Source organism: Marmota flaviventris, chromosome 12 (assembly GCF_047511675.1).
Source record: "Marmota flaviventris isolate mMarFla1 chromosome 12, mMarFla1.hap1, whole genome shotgun sequence".
Classification (NCBI taxonomy): domain Eukaryota; kingdom Metazoa; phylum Chordata; class Mammalia; order Rodentia; family Sciuridae; genus Marmota; species Marmota flaviventris.
This window is the reverse complement of record NC_092509.1, coordinates 56763116-56777173: the sequence shown is the minus strand read 5'-3', so window position 1 is coordinate 56777173 and position 14058 is coordinate 56763116. Positions and strand designations below refer to the sequence as shown.

The 14058-nt window shown below is 51.0% G+C and overlaps 1 protein-coding gene across 3 annotated transcripts in view; it reads left to right on the top strand.

Annotated features, from left to right (window-relative positions):
* Coq8a (coenzyme Q8A) overlaps window positions 1–14058 on the top strand; it is a 36129-nt gene that overhangs the window by 11102 nt on the left and 10969 nt on the right. For all 3 annotated transcript variants that reach the window (XM_027954746.2, XM_027954745.2, XM_027954747.2), the window contains exons 3-5: window positions 5187–5372; window positions 8473–8886; window positions 9144–9210. In XM_027954746.2, coding sequence (XP_027810547.2) covers window positions 5196–5372; window positions 8473–8886; window positions 9144–9210 — 658 coding nt within the window. In that variant the 5' untranslated portion in view covers window positions 5187–5195. The remainder of the gene's footprint in view (window positions 1–5186; window positions 5373–8472; window positions 8887–9143; window positions 9211–14058) is intronic.

Here is a 14058-nt window from a genome sequence, read left to right as displayed (position 1 = left end):
CCATCCCAAGGCTGTGGTGGCAGCTGTGACTAGGAAGGAACTGAAGGAGGTGGGCCTTGGATTTTGGAGGTTAAAGGTACCACTGTTTTGCTTGCGTGGGAGCTGGTCTGCAATGCTGTGTAGGCATAAAGAGGATTGAACAGCTGCTTAGTAAATTGATTTTTTAAAAAATGTTTATTTATTTGTGGATGAACTCACAGTCTCTTCATTTATTTTTATGTGGTGCTGAGGATTGAACCTAGCCTAGTGCCTCACACCTACGAGGCAAGCATTTTACCACTGAGCTACAGCCTCAGCCCTCGTAAATTCTTAACACACCATCCTCAGCTTGCTGTCACTTCATGAGAGGAGACAGGTGACAGATGGTACATTCTGGCTGTGAAGGGGAAAACTGGAGGTTCATGTAGGAACCCCTGCTAGCATGAATTCCTTCCACATGTGGGTGCTGAGTGGATGTGTGTGTGATGTGTCCGTTTGCTTTATCCTTGTCAGGCTTGCTGTTTTGTTTATTTTTAAAAAGAGGGGCTGGGGATATAGCTCAGTTGGTAGAGTGCTTGCCTCACATGTACAGTGTTCAATCCCCAGCACCAAAAAAATAAAAAAATAAGTAAATAAGAAGAATACGACTCAAATTCTTTTTGGCCAGGTAAGCATCCCTAGGGGGTTTTCAGTTCTGGTGATTAGATTTGAAAGTTCCGTGTTCTATATAACTTTCAGCTGGAGCCTGCTCTCCAGCATGGCTGAGTGGACTTTCTGGAAGCTCTTTAGGAGGGTCAGAGAGCAAAGGTCAATGGGAAGATATCCTCATAGAGCTTGGGGACTCTCATGACCGTGCATGCCACCTTGTGCTTTCTCAATTCCTGTCCCCAAGGAATAGGAAGCTGCATTTATTCCAGTTCTCTTTCTCTCTAGAGAATATCTTTGTTTATTTGCTTAATAGCAGTTTAGTACAGTAGGGCCAGAAAAGGGCCTGACCCCTCTCCTCCTGAGAAGGGATGAAGAGGCCGAGTCACACAGCTGGTGGTGACAGAGCTGGGGCCCCTGTCCAGGCTCTGAGAGCAGTCTTTTCTACTTGGGCAGGTATTTCTGGTGCATCTGCTTCTGATCCTGTCATATTAGCACCAGCTGGCCTCTGGCATCTCCCTGGAGTCTGCCCATTATAGATGTGCCTACATGCCACCGCACTCTGGGTGCCCCAGGCTGGGGCATGTTCATCCCAGGGCCTGCAGGGACTAGCCGGAGTAGCAGGAGATGTTAGTGAAAGAACAACAGAGTGACTTTTCTTTTTCTATAGTTCCTAGCTAATGGGCATTCCCAAATGTGAGCCCATCCTCCACCCCTACCACGCAGTTTGTGACCACCCAGAACTTTCAGCTTCCCCTACTCAGAGGTGAGTGGCCAGGCACTGAGGCTTCCTGAGCTAGAATGCTCCATTTTTGGGTTTCTCATTGGTGAGGTCCCAAAAATCACTACAGGGACCAGCAGGTTGCAATGGGCAGGGGGACTGTTGGTCCCAATGAGGGTCTTGATGCTTGTAGATGAAATCATGGTGCTTTTGTATTAAATGTGTTTGGGGGGCTTTTCTTTTTTTTTTCATTTAAAGTGTGTCGAACATGCATGCCCCAGAGTTGCTGATTCTCTAGGCATTCCTAGAGGGGTTTGTGACAACAATTCAGGATGGTTGAATTATGGGTCATATTGGGATTGTGGTCAATTAGAAATAGGGTTTTTGAGACCCAATTTTTGAAAACCAGAGTTGAGAAAAATTGTGGAAAGATTTATCCTTCTGGTAGTTTTCCCCTCTGCTTCTTTGAGGGCAATGTCTCCCTTGCAGAAAATTTCCTATGTTGATAAGGGTGTGAGTGGTTGGTTCACTTTGTACTGTGAGGGAGGTTGGGGTGTAATCCTGCATGGCAGGTAAAAAATATTTGCCGAAGGTGGGTGGGTAGGGGCTGGCTGTGGTGGTTATGAGATCCGGGTGTTAATCTCACAAATCACTGATTGTGTTTATTAGTGATGTCTGTGAGAAAAACAAGTTTTGCCTCACAGTACTCATGTAAAGAACTTTCTTTCCATTGGTGCTGGCTCTAGGGCCAGTATCTAGGGTGAGACTTGGCACTGATTGGAAGTTCCCTGGGAATGTGAGATGTAGCCATAAAGACAGGAAGAAAAACATAACAAATTTTTTTTTTTTTTTGTACTGGGAATTGAGCCCGGGGGTACTTAACCACTGAGCCACATCCTCAGTCCTTTATATTTTTTATTTTGAAACAGGGTCTCACGAAATTACTGAGGCTGGTCTTGAATTTGCGATCCTTGTGCCTCAGCCTCCCAAATCACTGGAATTACAGTGCCACCACTCCCGGCTTAAATATTTTTTTAATTTTGAAAGTAGGATATGTGGGGCTGGGGATGTGGCTCAAGCAGTAGCGCGCTCGCCTGGCATGCGTGCGCCCCGGGTTCGATCCTCAGCACCACATACAAACAAAGATGTTGTGTCCGCCAAAAACTAAAAAGTAAATATTAAAAAAAAAAAAAAGAAAGTAGGATATGTGAACCAAAATTAAAAGGTTAGGAAGATACAGAAAGAGACAGTTTTTCATAGTTCCCAAATAGAGGTGTAATTTCAGCTTGCAACAGACTTCGGTTTTGTCAACAAGTTAGAAACCAGAAGAATTAGGACTCTGTTGGGTCCCGGATTCACCTTACTGTTGGTGTGGGACCTTGAGTGGCTTTTTAAAATTGAACTTCCATTAGTGGGCCAGGCTGGCTACATTGGCCAAAAAGTTCGCTTACCATATTCACTGTGGTAAAACTTTAGTATGTGGTTATGTCAACCTGGGTGTAAAAGTCAGGCAGAAAGAGTTTGAAGTCTGAAAACAAAGTTTAAATTTTTAAAATAGGTCTTAGGAGAATGTTCTGAGGAAGATTGTATGTCAGGTAGTAGGTGAGGTGAGGAATTATCAGGTCTCCCCACAGGGCAATGCCTGTCCTGGTTGTCCAGATTGATTAAAGGTGAGCCAGAGGAAGGCCTGTTTGTGAGGACCTTGTACCTGGTGGATGGTCCTGAGACCACTGACAGGATCCTTCTGAACAAATATGACCGGGGCCTCTGCTTCTGCTACCACGTGTTCCTGACATCTCTTTCAAGAACCTTCTCCCTCTCTAGGGTCTAGAGGGCCCTGGTGGGTGCTTCTACCCCTAAGGGTAGGAACTGAAGAGCATCTGTGTGTGTCAGGGGTGGAACTCTGGACTGCCAGTTGAAAGCTGGCCCCAGGCCACTTGAGTCATGATTGCACGCTGTCTTCCCCATCCTAGACATTTGGTCTGTGGGGATTACCCTTGTCTATTGCCATTCATTTCAGGAGTGTAGAGCAGAGCCCAGTGTGTGACATGGCACCCAGTGATGGGTTGGGCCAGCTCCCATCCCTGTCTCACATCTTTTTCAGTGGTCACCTTCTCCAAACCTCCCTGGCTTGGATTAGAATGTGAGTGGTTACTTGTGTCTGCGTCATGTCCTGTCCCTGTGAGTTGGTGGGCCACGCGTTTGGAGAGGCAGCATGGTGTGGTCCCAGAGCAGGCCAGGGCTGGGTTGGGCCCCAGGGCTACTATTGAGGAGCTATGTGACCTTGGCCAGTTAGTTAACTGCTCTGGTTTGTTTTTCTCACTTATAAACCAGGGTCAATAATAACCATGTCATTGACTGTTTATAAGATGTTACATGGTAGCAGCCCCCACTCGTAGGGAAGGTGTAAGCTAAGGCATGTTATGGCAGCTCATCCCTGTGTGCCCAGGGCCTGGGCAGTAGTGGGTTTCTCTGATTATCATGACAGTTCTTAGGAGCAGAGCTGATCCCTGCAGGGATCTCTGGAGTGACCAGGGCTGCTCCCTGAGAAAGGAAGGGAGGAGGGAGCTGTCTTCAGATGTCCCTGGAATTCTGGTTAGGGAGCCTTATCATTGTCCTTGCACAGTCTCCCCACCTGTGGTGCTGTCAGTGTGACGAGAGGATGGAACTCCAGGGCCCCCCTCATCCTGTCCCTCCCTCCTCAGCCTGCCCATGTTTGTTCATGCAGCTCTCCTGCCTGAAGCACCATCCACACCCTTCTCTGCCTCTGACTTGCTGTCTCTGGGCCTTGCAGCCGCTCCTGCCACCTCTGCTCACCTGGCCAGACAGGTCCCCCTCCCCTCCCAGCCAGGGAGCTCCTGGATGCTGCAGTGGGCTGTCCTGCTGTTCTTTTCCTGCAGCGTCCTCCTGCCCTGCCATCCCTGTGTTACCAGAACTTATCTGAGACCCCAGCATGTAGCCCCTGGAGTAGTCAATGACACACCAGGCTGTACCTGACTTCACTCCGTCTAGCAGTTTTCAGTGTCTCTGACCTACATTAAGAAATACACTTTATGCTGTAACCCAGTAGACAGAAGAGGGAGAGAGCTGGACACACACAACCAGCAGAATCCATTTCTGTGACAGGCTCCTGAGGGGTTTCCTGGTGCTCCCTCCCACACTGGGCCATTTTGTTCTTAATGTGCCGTGGGTCTGGTCTGCAGTTTGCAAACATTGGCTTGGTAACTAGGCGAGGCCCAGGGGGCTTGATGGAGGTGGGGGTCAGGGAGGGCTCTGTACTTTCCTCAGTCTGGGTGTCTGTCAGAGACTTTATTGGAATAAGTAAGAGTGCTTGGGACAGGACAGGCACCCCTAAGCTACTAAGTGTTGGGACACAGCTATTGTGAGGGGACGACTCTGGAAGTGGGATGCCCTCCTCCAACATGAAGTTTTGGTCTGGAGGAGAGAGCACTAAACTAGGAGTCAGCACACAGTTCAAGTCCTGTCACTTGATCTCTCTGAGCAGTTACTTCACCTCTCTGTGCTTTGGGATTTTCACAGGGTGTCGAGGCCCAGGTGAGGTAACGTGGCAGGTGAGCACAAGACAGTCAACTCAACAGCTGTTAATTCTGCTCAGCACTGTGGAGAATTGGGAGTCCCCAAAGTCTACCTTGAGCCCTGGGCCTTTTATTTACCCTCAGTCAGCTTTTATCAGAAGGGAAAATCTGTGGGGGAAAAAACCAAAAAACAAAACCACACAACCAGCTGCCTTCTGCCCAGAGTTGGGTGTGGAGCTGGTCAGTGAGGTGTAGCCTGTGTGAGGTGTGGCACCCTGTCCCTGACTTGGCCTTCTCTCTTCCAGCCCTGAAGGATGGCTGCCATGTTGGGAGATGCCATAATGGTGGCCAAAGGCCTTGCCAAGCTGACCCAGGCGGCCATGGAAACCCACCTGCAGCACTTGGGCCTTGGTGGGGAGCTCATCATGGCAGCCAGAGCTCTGCAGTCCACAGCCGTGGAGCAGATTGGCATGGTCTTGGGGAAGGTGCAGGTAAGGAGGCTATCCCAGCAATGTGGGGAGCGCTGATGGGAAGAGGGCCAGACCTGGAGCTCCTGGTGAAGCCTGGGGTGTAATCAGGACACAGATACTTGGGGACTAGTCTTGTGCACAGGGCTTGAGAGCCCAGTGGCCAGCATGTCCTGCTGTCCCAGGGCAGGGCCCCTATGTGAGGGTGTGGTCACTTAGTAGCAAAATGCCATTGACTGGGCTAGAGTTGTGGCTCAGTGGTAGAGCACTTGCCTGGCACATGTGAGGCGCTGGGTTCGATCCTCAGCACCACATAAAAATGAATAAATAAAATAAGTGTACTGTGTCCATCTACAACTAAAAAACTATTTTAAAAAAATGCCATTGACTGGGAGGCTTAATTAGCAAATATTTATTTCTCAGAATTTTGAGGCCAGAAAGGCCAAGATGAAGGCGCTGGTAAATTCAGTGTCCAAAGACCTGTTTCCTAATTCGTGGTTGGCACCTTCTTGCTGTGTCCTTACATGGCAGATGGAGGGCCAGGAGCTCTCTGGGGTCTTTTTTATGAGTACCCTAGTCCAGTTCATGAGGGCACCCTCATGACCTAATCATCTCCCAAAGGCCCCTCCTCCTAATGCAGCACCCGGGGGTTAGGTTTCAACAGGGGGATTTGGGGGCATACACACGCAGTACATGGCAGGCCCCCGGTGTTGATTGGCCTGGCTCAGTCTTTGAAGGCTCTTCCTGCTGAGCCTCCTGAGCTTCAGCTAAGAGCTGACCTCCATTTTCTCCTTTCTTTTGCTGAGCACCTCTGGGCACCTGACTTGGGGGTGCCACTCTTTTCCAAGATGGCGGCTGGCACAGCCCTGCTGAGGGCAGCTTCGTCTTTGGCCTCCATCTTGTCCCCCCTGTCTGCGGAGGGGGCGGAGGCGGAGAGAAGCCTCTGCATCTTCCATCTAAGACATGGTTTTTAAGCAAAATTGAGTGCTGCAAAGTGTAGACAGGCCTACCCAGGCAGGGCATTGCCCACTGTGGTGTCCCTCTGTTCCTGATAACCTGAGGGTCTGAGGAAGCTGTGTGTATTGGTAGTTGTTGCAGTGACCGCCTGGCTCCTCATTCCTTCCGTTTCTGACCTGTGACTGGCTGACCTCTGAACAAAGGTCACCATGCTTCTCTGGCCGTGAGGTTGTCATAGTTCCCAGGACTCTGCTCAGTCTTAGGCGTGGGATTCCCAGCTCCTCCTCTGCTGGGGTTAATGGTGGTACAGTGTCTCTTTTGCCCTACACATAGACCTTTAACTTTTAAGTGTCCCTCATTATGTCCTGGGATGGGGCCAGGCTTGGATGCTTACCCCATTTTCTCAGAAGAGAAAACTGAATCTAAGCAGTTTGTTACCAGACCCATGATAAAGTGACAGGGCCTGAATCCTTGCGCTGCCCCCAGTCAAGATCCCTGCTATTGCCTGCCCTCTGCCGACATTGGGCTGTGGCCCCAGCTGTCTTGCTCGATGCCTTCTGTGGCAAGGAGCCCTCGCCTTTCTGTTGGCTGATCTGCCTGTGGAACCCTCCGAGTTCCAAATGAGGTTGCCCTAGTTCCCTGGGCCCACCCAGAAGTGAGATAGTGTGCTAGACCTGGGCAGGCCTTCTCCACCAGCGCCAGAAGGGCCTCTGCCCAGGATCACTCCCCTCCCATAAGCCTGAGCCCCTGTGTCTGGGAGAGGCAGGGCCATCCCCCAGAACAGCTCCTGGGGTAGGAGGGAGTAACCATTCACCACTGTGAAGGAGGTACCTGAGGAGGATGACTGTTTTGGCTTATGTTTGTTCCCTAGCACTTAGATTTATGGTTGCCACCCCCCGCAACCCACTCCACCCCAAGAAAATGAAGGTTCAGTGACTCTAGGAACCTACCTGCTTTCATCTCCCCAAGGGATTTGTTCACACACTATTTGGTAGGCACTTACAGAGTGCCTCTGAGGCACTGGGGATCCTTCACTGCCTGAGGGGTTCCACCACCAGCTTGATGTCAGCTTCCCGTTTGGGGATTTTTTGTGGGTGTTGTGGTTGGGTTTTTAGGAATGTGGTGGCCTCTTGGTGGAATCCAAGGCCATGTGGCCATCATGCAGTTAAGAAGTAGGAAGGGCCCCTGCCATGGCTTATGCACCTTGCCCCAGACTCCTTGCTCTAGGGCTTCACTGGCCATCTGAGAGATGCCTAGTGAGTCCAAATGTGATCAATTTCTATTATGAGAAAAGTAGGTGACCTAGGGTATTTGGCAGGGCAAACCTTGGCTTAGGACCCCTGCTCTGCCATTTGATGGCTGATAGCTTTGTCAATCACATTAACTCTCAGCCTTAGTTTCCCTTTGTGAAATGACAGTAATAGACCGTCCTCTTCTTAGGCTGATGAGAATATGAAGATTTGGAATCTCCTCCTGGTTTTGCATAACCTGTGGGAAGCATGTAGCCTGATGATTTCACTTGAACCAGGGAATCCAGGCCACTGGCTTCAGGACTTGGTGCTATCTAATTATAGCCTCCTTGGGCAGGTTCCTTGGCCTTGGCTTTGACCTGTGTCACTCAGGCTGCAGGGGTTCTATTTTCAGTTGAGGAAGTAGCAAAAAAGGGTTAGGGACTCACTTAAGGTCATTCCAGGTTCAAAAGTAGAAAGAATCAGTGCCCCAGAGGTCAGGCCTGGGTGACCATTATGAAGAAAATACAACGTGTCCTGTGTTCCCTTTCCCCTGCATCAGGAGCTCCCAGGCCCAGCAGGCCCAGTCCTGGTTGTGACACTTCTCCTCTGAGAAGCTCTTAACTGCACACCCTTGTTGACTGGAGTTCATGTCTGCAGTGAGGTGCTGGCCTGGAGTGGGTCGGCTGCTTCCCATCTGTGCACCCCTTCGCCCTGGCTGGCCCTTGGTGGTGGTTTCCTCTGAAAGCTTTTCCTTTCCCAAACCTCTGCAGCCCCCTCCCTGGCTGCCTGTCTGGGACCACACGGGTCCTGGCTCCTGGGCTGGGAAGGGGGCCGTGGGTCTTGGGTGTAGCATGGTGTTTCCTCTGAAGGATTGGAGAGGTGGGGAGTGGAGTTCTGTCCTGTGGTTCTCTCACATTGGCCTTTATTTCCTGCAGGGTCAGGATATGTATGGAGAGACTGAGGCCACTGAGAGCTTTGACGACCTTGAAGCAGAGGTCCACTTCTCAGGGACACAGGCGTCTGGATCTTCTGCAGATTTCTCTGTCACCTCCACTCTTGACCAGTCATTGTCTCCTCCTCTGGGTCATGCCCACAGCGAGGGCCCAGCTCCTGCCTATGTTGCCAGTGGACCCTTTAGGGAAACTGGGCTCCCGGGCCAGGGAGCCTCCCCTCTGGGCAGAGTTAACGGGAGACTCTTTGCAGAACCCAGAGACTTATTCTCTGCCCCCGGCTTCCAGCGAAGGTTCTTCCACCAGGACCAGTCCCCAGTGGGGGGCCTCACGGCTGAGGACATTGAGAAGGCCCGGCAGGCCAAGGGTCGCCCTGAGAGCAAACCACACAAGCAGATGGTGTGTCTGGGAGGCCCCTTGGTGTGGGGCTGGGCGGTTCCCACTCACAGTGGTATTGATGTCAGCTTCCCGTTTGGGGATTTTTTGTGGGTGTTGTGGTTGGGTTTTTAGGAATGTGGTGGCCTCTTGGTGGAATGTGCTATCAGGTAGAACTGCTGCCTTTTGGGGTGGAATGGGATGTGGGGGCAGTGTGAACCCCCCGAGGTTGGTCTTATCCCTGTTTGCTGATTATATAAGTCTTTCTCTTCTCCCTCCAGCTCAGTGAGCGGGCTCGGGAGCGGAAGGTGCCAGTTACACGAATTGGGCGGCTGGCCAACTTTGGAGGTAAGGTGGCCGTGTGTGCTCTGCTGCCAGATCAGTCCTGGACAAGGAAAGCTGGGGCTACTGTGGGGCCTGCATGGAGGTGGGAGTGGGTGGGGACCCAGCCATGTTCTGGGATGGGGGAGCAGGTGGAGGTATCTGCCCTTGCATTGACTGTTGGGGGAATGGATGTTTTCCACAGGCTGATGACCCAGTTTCTGGTTCCTAGCTCTGTCTGGGCTCACCCCTAGGGCTGGAGTGTGACTGATCCCTTGCCATGAGCTGCAGCCTGAACTCCTTGGCAGGTCTCACTTGGGAGGGGGAGTCTCTGCAGCATCACCCTTTCCTCCTGCCCTAGCCTCACTCTTGATAGCTGTTTGGAAGCCTCTCCAGGAAGGAGGCTGCTTTCGAAGTCTCTTCCATCATACATGCTGGTCATCAGTGCTGCCTCTTCTCTTTTAAAAGCCCCCCCTGTACTAGTCCGCTTCCCCATCACTGTGATACGATACCCGAGATAATCAACTTAAAAGGGGGAAAGATTTATTTTGGCACATGATTTCAGAAGTTTCATTCCATGGTAGCTTGAGTCTGTTTACTTTGGGCCTGTGGTGACCCAGTACCTTGTGGCAAGGGCATGTGTCAGGAAGAGCTGCTCACTTCATGGTTGTCAGGAAGTGAAGAGATAGGAGGGGCCAGAGTCCTGGTATTCCCTTCAAGGGCACACGGCTGATGGCCTAACTTCCTTTCACTAGGCCCCACCTCCTAAAGGTCCACAGATGGAGACCGAGCCTCTAACACACGGTCCTTTGAGAGCACTCAAGGTCTGGATATGGCATCCGTCCTTCTTGTCCAGGACTGGCTGTTGGCAGGGGCCCACACACTGCTCTCCCGACAGCAAGGTGCTCAGGAGTTTGACCAGCGTGTGTGTTCTATGTTAAGTGTACAGAGCAGACTAATTGGGTAGTTTTCCCAGTGGTAATGTTTTGTTCCATAATTGTCATCTTAAAATTTGGCATCCTCTGCTTCTTTACTGTTCAAGAATTTAGTAAAAAAGTGTCATTTGGGTTAAAGCATGGGTTAGCCTTTCAAGCAGTTCCTCATAGGCCATAATAACTTCCTGGGGTTCTTCCACCAGAATGTGTTTGAGAGTCACTGTCATGATGGCCTTTGATGGTCCCGCAGAGACTTGGCCTGCTCCTACCTTTGCACGTGGCCAGTAGTTGTCCAGCACTTATTTCTGTTCCTGGAGGTTCTCCTTGTCCCTGTGAGTTGGAGGCAGAACACCTGTGGTTTTCCTCTGTAACCCTCCTCCTCCTTGCTTCACTGTCACCTAAGGTGAGCCCTGTGCCCAGGAGGCTGAGCTGACTGTTTTAGGCTGGGTGTGATCCTCTTCTGGGAGTCTGCGAGGGGCAGGAGAAGAGGCAGTGGGGTAATGAAAGCCTCTGTTTGGGAAACGTGGCCAGAATGAAAGTCTTGATGGCAAATTAGAATTCGACGCAACACATGAAGCCCAGGTAAGGCTGGCAGGTTAAGGGCAAGACTGAAGTGGAAGGAGTTACATGGGAAGATGTGGAGGAAAAAGAAGAACACAGGGTGGACAGCTCTCAGAGGGTGGTGATATGGGCAGCCAGAGGGAGCCTGGGTTGGGGTGAGGAGAAGCCCTGGTCTTGGCAGGAGCTTTGCACAGTCAGAGGCCTCTTGAGCCTTTGTTGACAGCACCTGGAGCCATCCTGGGGAGTGTGCTGGAGGTTGCCTACAGCTGTGATGTGGAGCAGCCCACATTGTTGTCCAAGCAATCGGCAGGTAATATTTCAGGTTGGAGTTGGCAGGATTGGAGCAAACAGGAGCCCAGTCATGAAAGAATGTGCTCTTCTGGCCTCAAAGGCAAAGTTGCAGCCATCTGTCCCACCCAAAGGGTTTCAAACTGTAAATTATGACCTTTTAATGAATGCAAAGTCAAAAAGTCAATTAAGTGGACGTAACTCAGTGGTAGAGCACTTGCCTTGCCTGTGCCAGGCCCTGAGTCCGAGCCACAGCACACACCACACCACACCACATGTGCGCGCGCACACGTGTTAAATGGAAAGAATTTGAATAGGAATGATCAGAATTAATATCATTGATCCTTATAACCATACACATTAAGAAAGGATTATTTTTGTTTCGGAGACATGGACACACGGTGTAAGTGTGCCCTTCTCCACGGTGTGAAACGCGAGGCTCACTGGTGAGTCCACACAGTTTGAAGCAATGTTGTTCTACCTAGTTCTGAAAATACTTTTCACCTTTCCCCCCCCATTAGAGGTGACATGTTTTTGAAACGTAGACTGATAGGGGATGAGTTTTTACGATGGAAGTAGGAAGGAAGGGGCTTGCTGTAGATCTGAGGCAGGTAGCATTGCTGAAGGGACGCAGACAGGTATTTGAGGAGGTTAGCTGTGGGTGGTTTGCAATTTCAGTGGCTCTTTTTGATGCTGAGATGTTGATTGAAATCCTAAGTCCAGTTTGGCTATGAGACATGACTATGACGCTATGGGCAGCATGGTCTTTGGATATTAGAGTTTGCTAAAGAAATTGTGAAACATAGGGTCATTTATTGGATTTGGGGTCAGAACTGAACTTCAGGTAACTGCAGAAGAACAAAGGACCTTTATCCTCCCAAGATAAAGGATGAGAGGGTGAATACCTCAGTTTTGTGAAAGCTTGCTGTACCTCTTGGTTTCCAGACAATGGTCGAGACCCTGCTGTGGCTTGCCAGGGGTAGTGCAGAGCGTCCCATGGTGGTGATGCCCTTGGTCACTTGGTTGGAGGAGGGTGGCAGAGTAGTAGGGGCTGGTGGGTCAGGGAATGTCCACCCCCTCTGTGCAGAGTCATATTCTCCAGCCTACTGGCATGATACCTCCTTTGCTGATAGGGCTGTGTCTAAGGCTGACCCTGTTAGGTCTCACCTCAAGGACTATCATGCAGTGACACTAGGGTGCCCAGGGACTTTTTCTTCCTGCTAGTCCTCTTCCGGGTGCATGTTGACTGCAGTGAGATAGATGAGCTCTGGATGCAGAAGAAAAGGTGCAGCCTGCCTCTGCTTTCTCAGGAGGAATCTTGAAAAGGGGCTTTTTGTGTATTTTGCCGCTCAGAAACTCGGTGTCACAGGTGAGAGTATTGTTATTCACTGTAGCTACAGAGGAGGAAGCTGAGCTAGGACATTGTCCAGGCCACATGCATGTTTGTGACAGTCCTAGGACCTCAGCCCAGGCCTCTGTCATGTATGTGGAAGTCTGAGCTGACTGGCCCTGTGGTTCGGCCACCTTGTTCCCCCGACAGCCAGCAGAGGAGCCGTGTGAGATGTCCCCACCTCTTCACTTGTCCTCTTATGGGAATGGAGGACAGATCTGAGAATCTGTGAGAACAAGCCTTGGAGAACTTCTCTCCTGCTCTTTCCTGTTTCCCTTGCTTCTGTGTGGAGGCTGAAGCCCCCTCCCCAGGCCCTGTCTTCTCCTGGGGCTCAGGGTGGCTGTAGGATGCCAGATGGTGGTAGAGACAGAGACTGCATCACCAAGGATTCTGGAAGCAAAGGAAAATATCCCTGACCCTGTACTGTGTGTGGATCAGATGGATCATTCGATGTGTTAAGGAAAACAGGACCTGGGCTTGGGGTGCCGTTCAGTGGTAGAGTGCTTATGCAGCATGTGTGAGGCCCTGGGTTCTGTCCCAGCACTGCAAAAAAAAAAAAAGGCTCAGGACAGTGGCTGGCACAGTGTGTCATGTGAATGTGCTGCTGGGGTCATCCTTAGGTACGTGTGCCCCTTGCCACTGCAGCCTCCCTTCACCTTGCGGTGTGAACAGGTGAAGCCAAGGCTGCAGGATCACTGCACTGTGGGTGTGTCTGCCCTCAAGTGCTTTCCATCCAGCCTCTCAGAAAGGGCCCCGTTTGTTAGGAGGTGTTTTGTGTTTTGCTTTTTTCACTTCCGGTATCTGGGAAGAATCCCAGGGACTACTCAGGGAGGACCTTGCTTGGCTCTGACCTCCAGAGGGACTGGAGGGAGGAAGAGGCCTCTCAGGGGAGGCCTGGGCTCCCAGATATCATCACCCTGAGCAGGCCCAGGGTGCCCTGGCTTTGGGGAGCCCTGCTCCCTGCTACTCCTTACTGCAGAACCTTCTTTGTGAGAGATGGCGGGAGCTTTCTCAGAGCAGGCAGGCACCTTCATAGGCCAGGAGGGAGGCTTGGCTGCTGACAGGGACCTTGGGGATATTTTTCTTCAGGACTTCTTTTGTGGGCTAAGCATCTTAGAACAGGGAGAGGTGCTCTTTCCTGAGGTCTCAGGGTGCAGAGGTGGGACCCTCCTGGAGGGGCAGAAATTTGAGTGTGGGCACCTCATGATGATGGGGGGGCATCCTAGCTGAGCCATCCATCTTCCTGGAACTGCCACCAAGTCCCACCTATTTCTGGAAAAATGCAGAACTCGCTGGGGTTCTGAGAGTCCCAGGTCCAGGATAGGTGTGTGTGGGAGGAGCCAATTTATTCTAGATTTATTGAGAGCAGGAGCTGGAGAGGCCAAGGTCAAAGCTTTTGGCCACCTGGGCTCATTTTCATTAGCTGGGCTGTCTGCTGTGGGGAACCTGTCTGTCTGTGTGGCACTGGGACTGTCCTGGGGGACATATAGGGCCATTGAAGAAGCCTGAGCTCTCCTTTGTAGAATGTCCCTTTGAGGATTTGTTTAATGACAGGTTCTTATCATTACGGAGCATTGGCTCTGTCTGGGAGCATGGAAATGGCCAATTTGACAGAACATTTGAGGGGTTCAGCCACAGGGTAATGGGGGAACATACTTCTGCCTGCAAGGGACCAGGCTGAATGACTGACCTCTGATGACA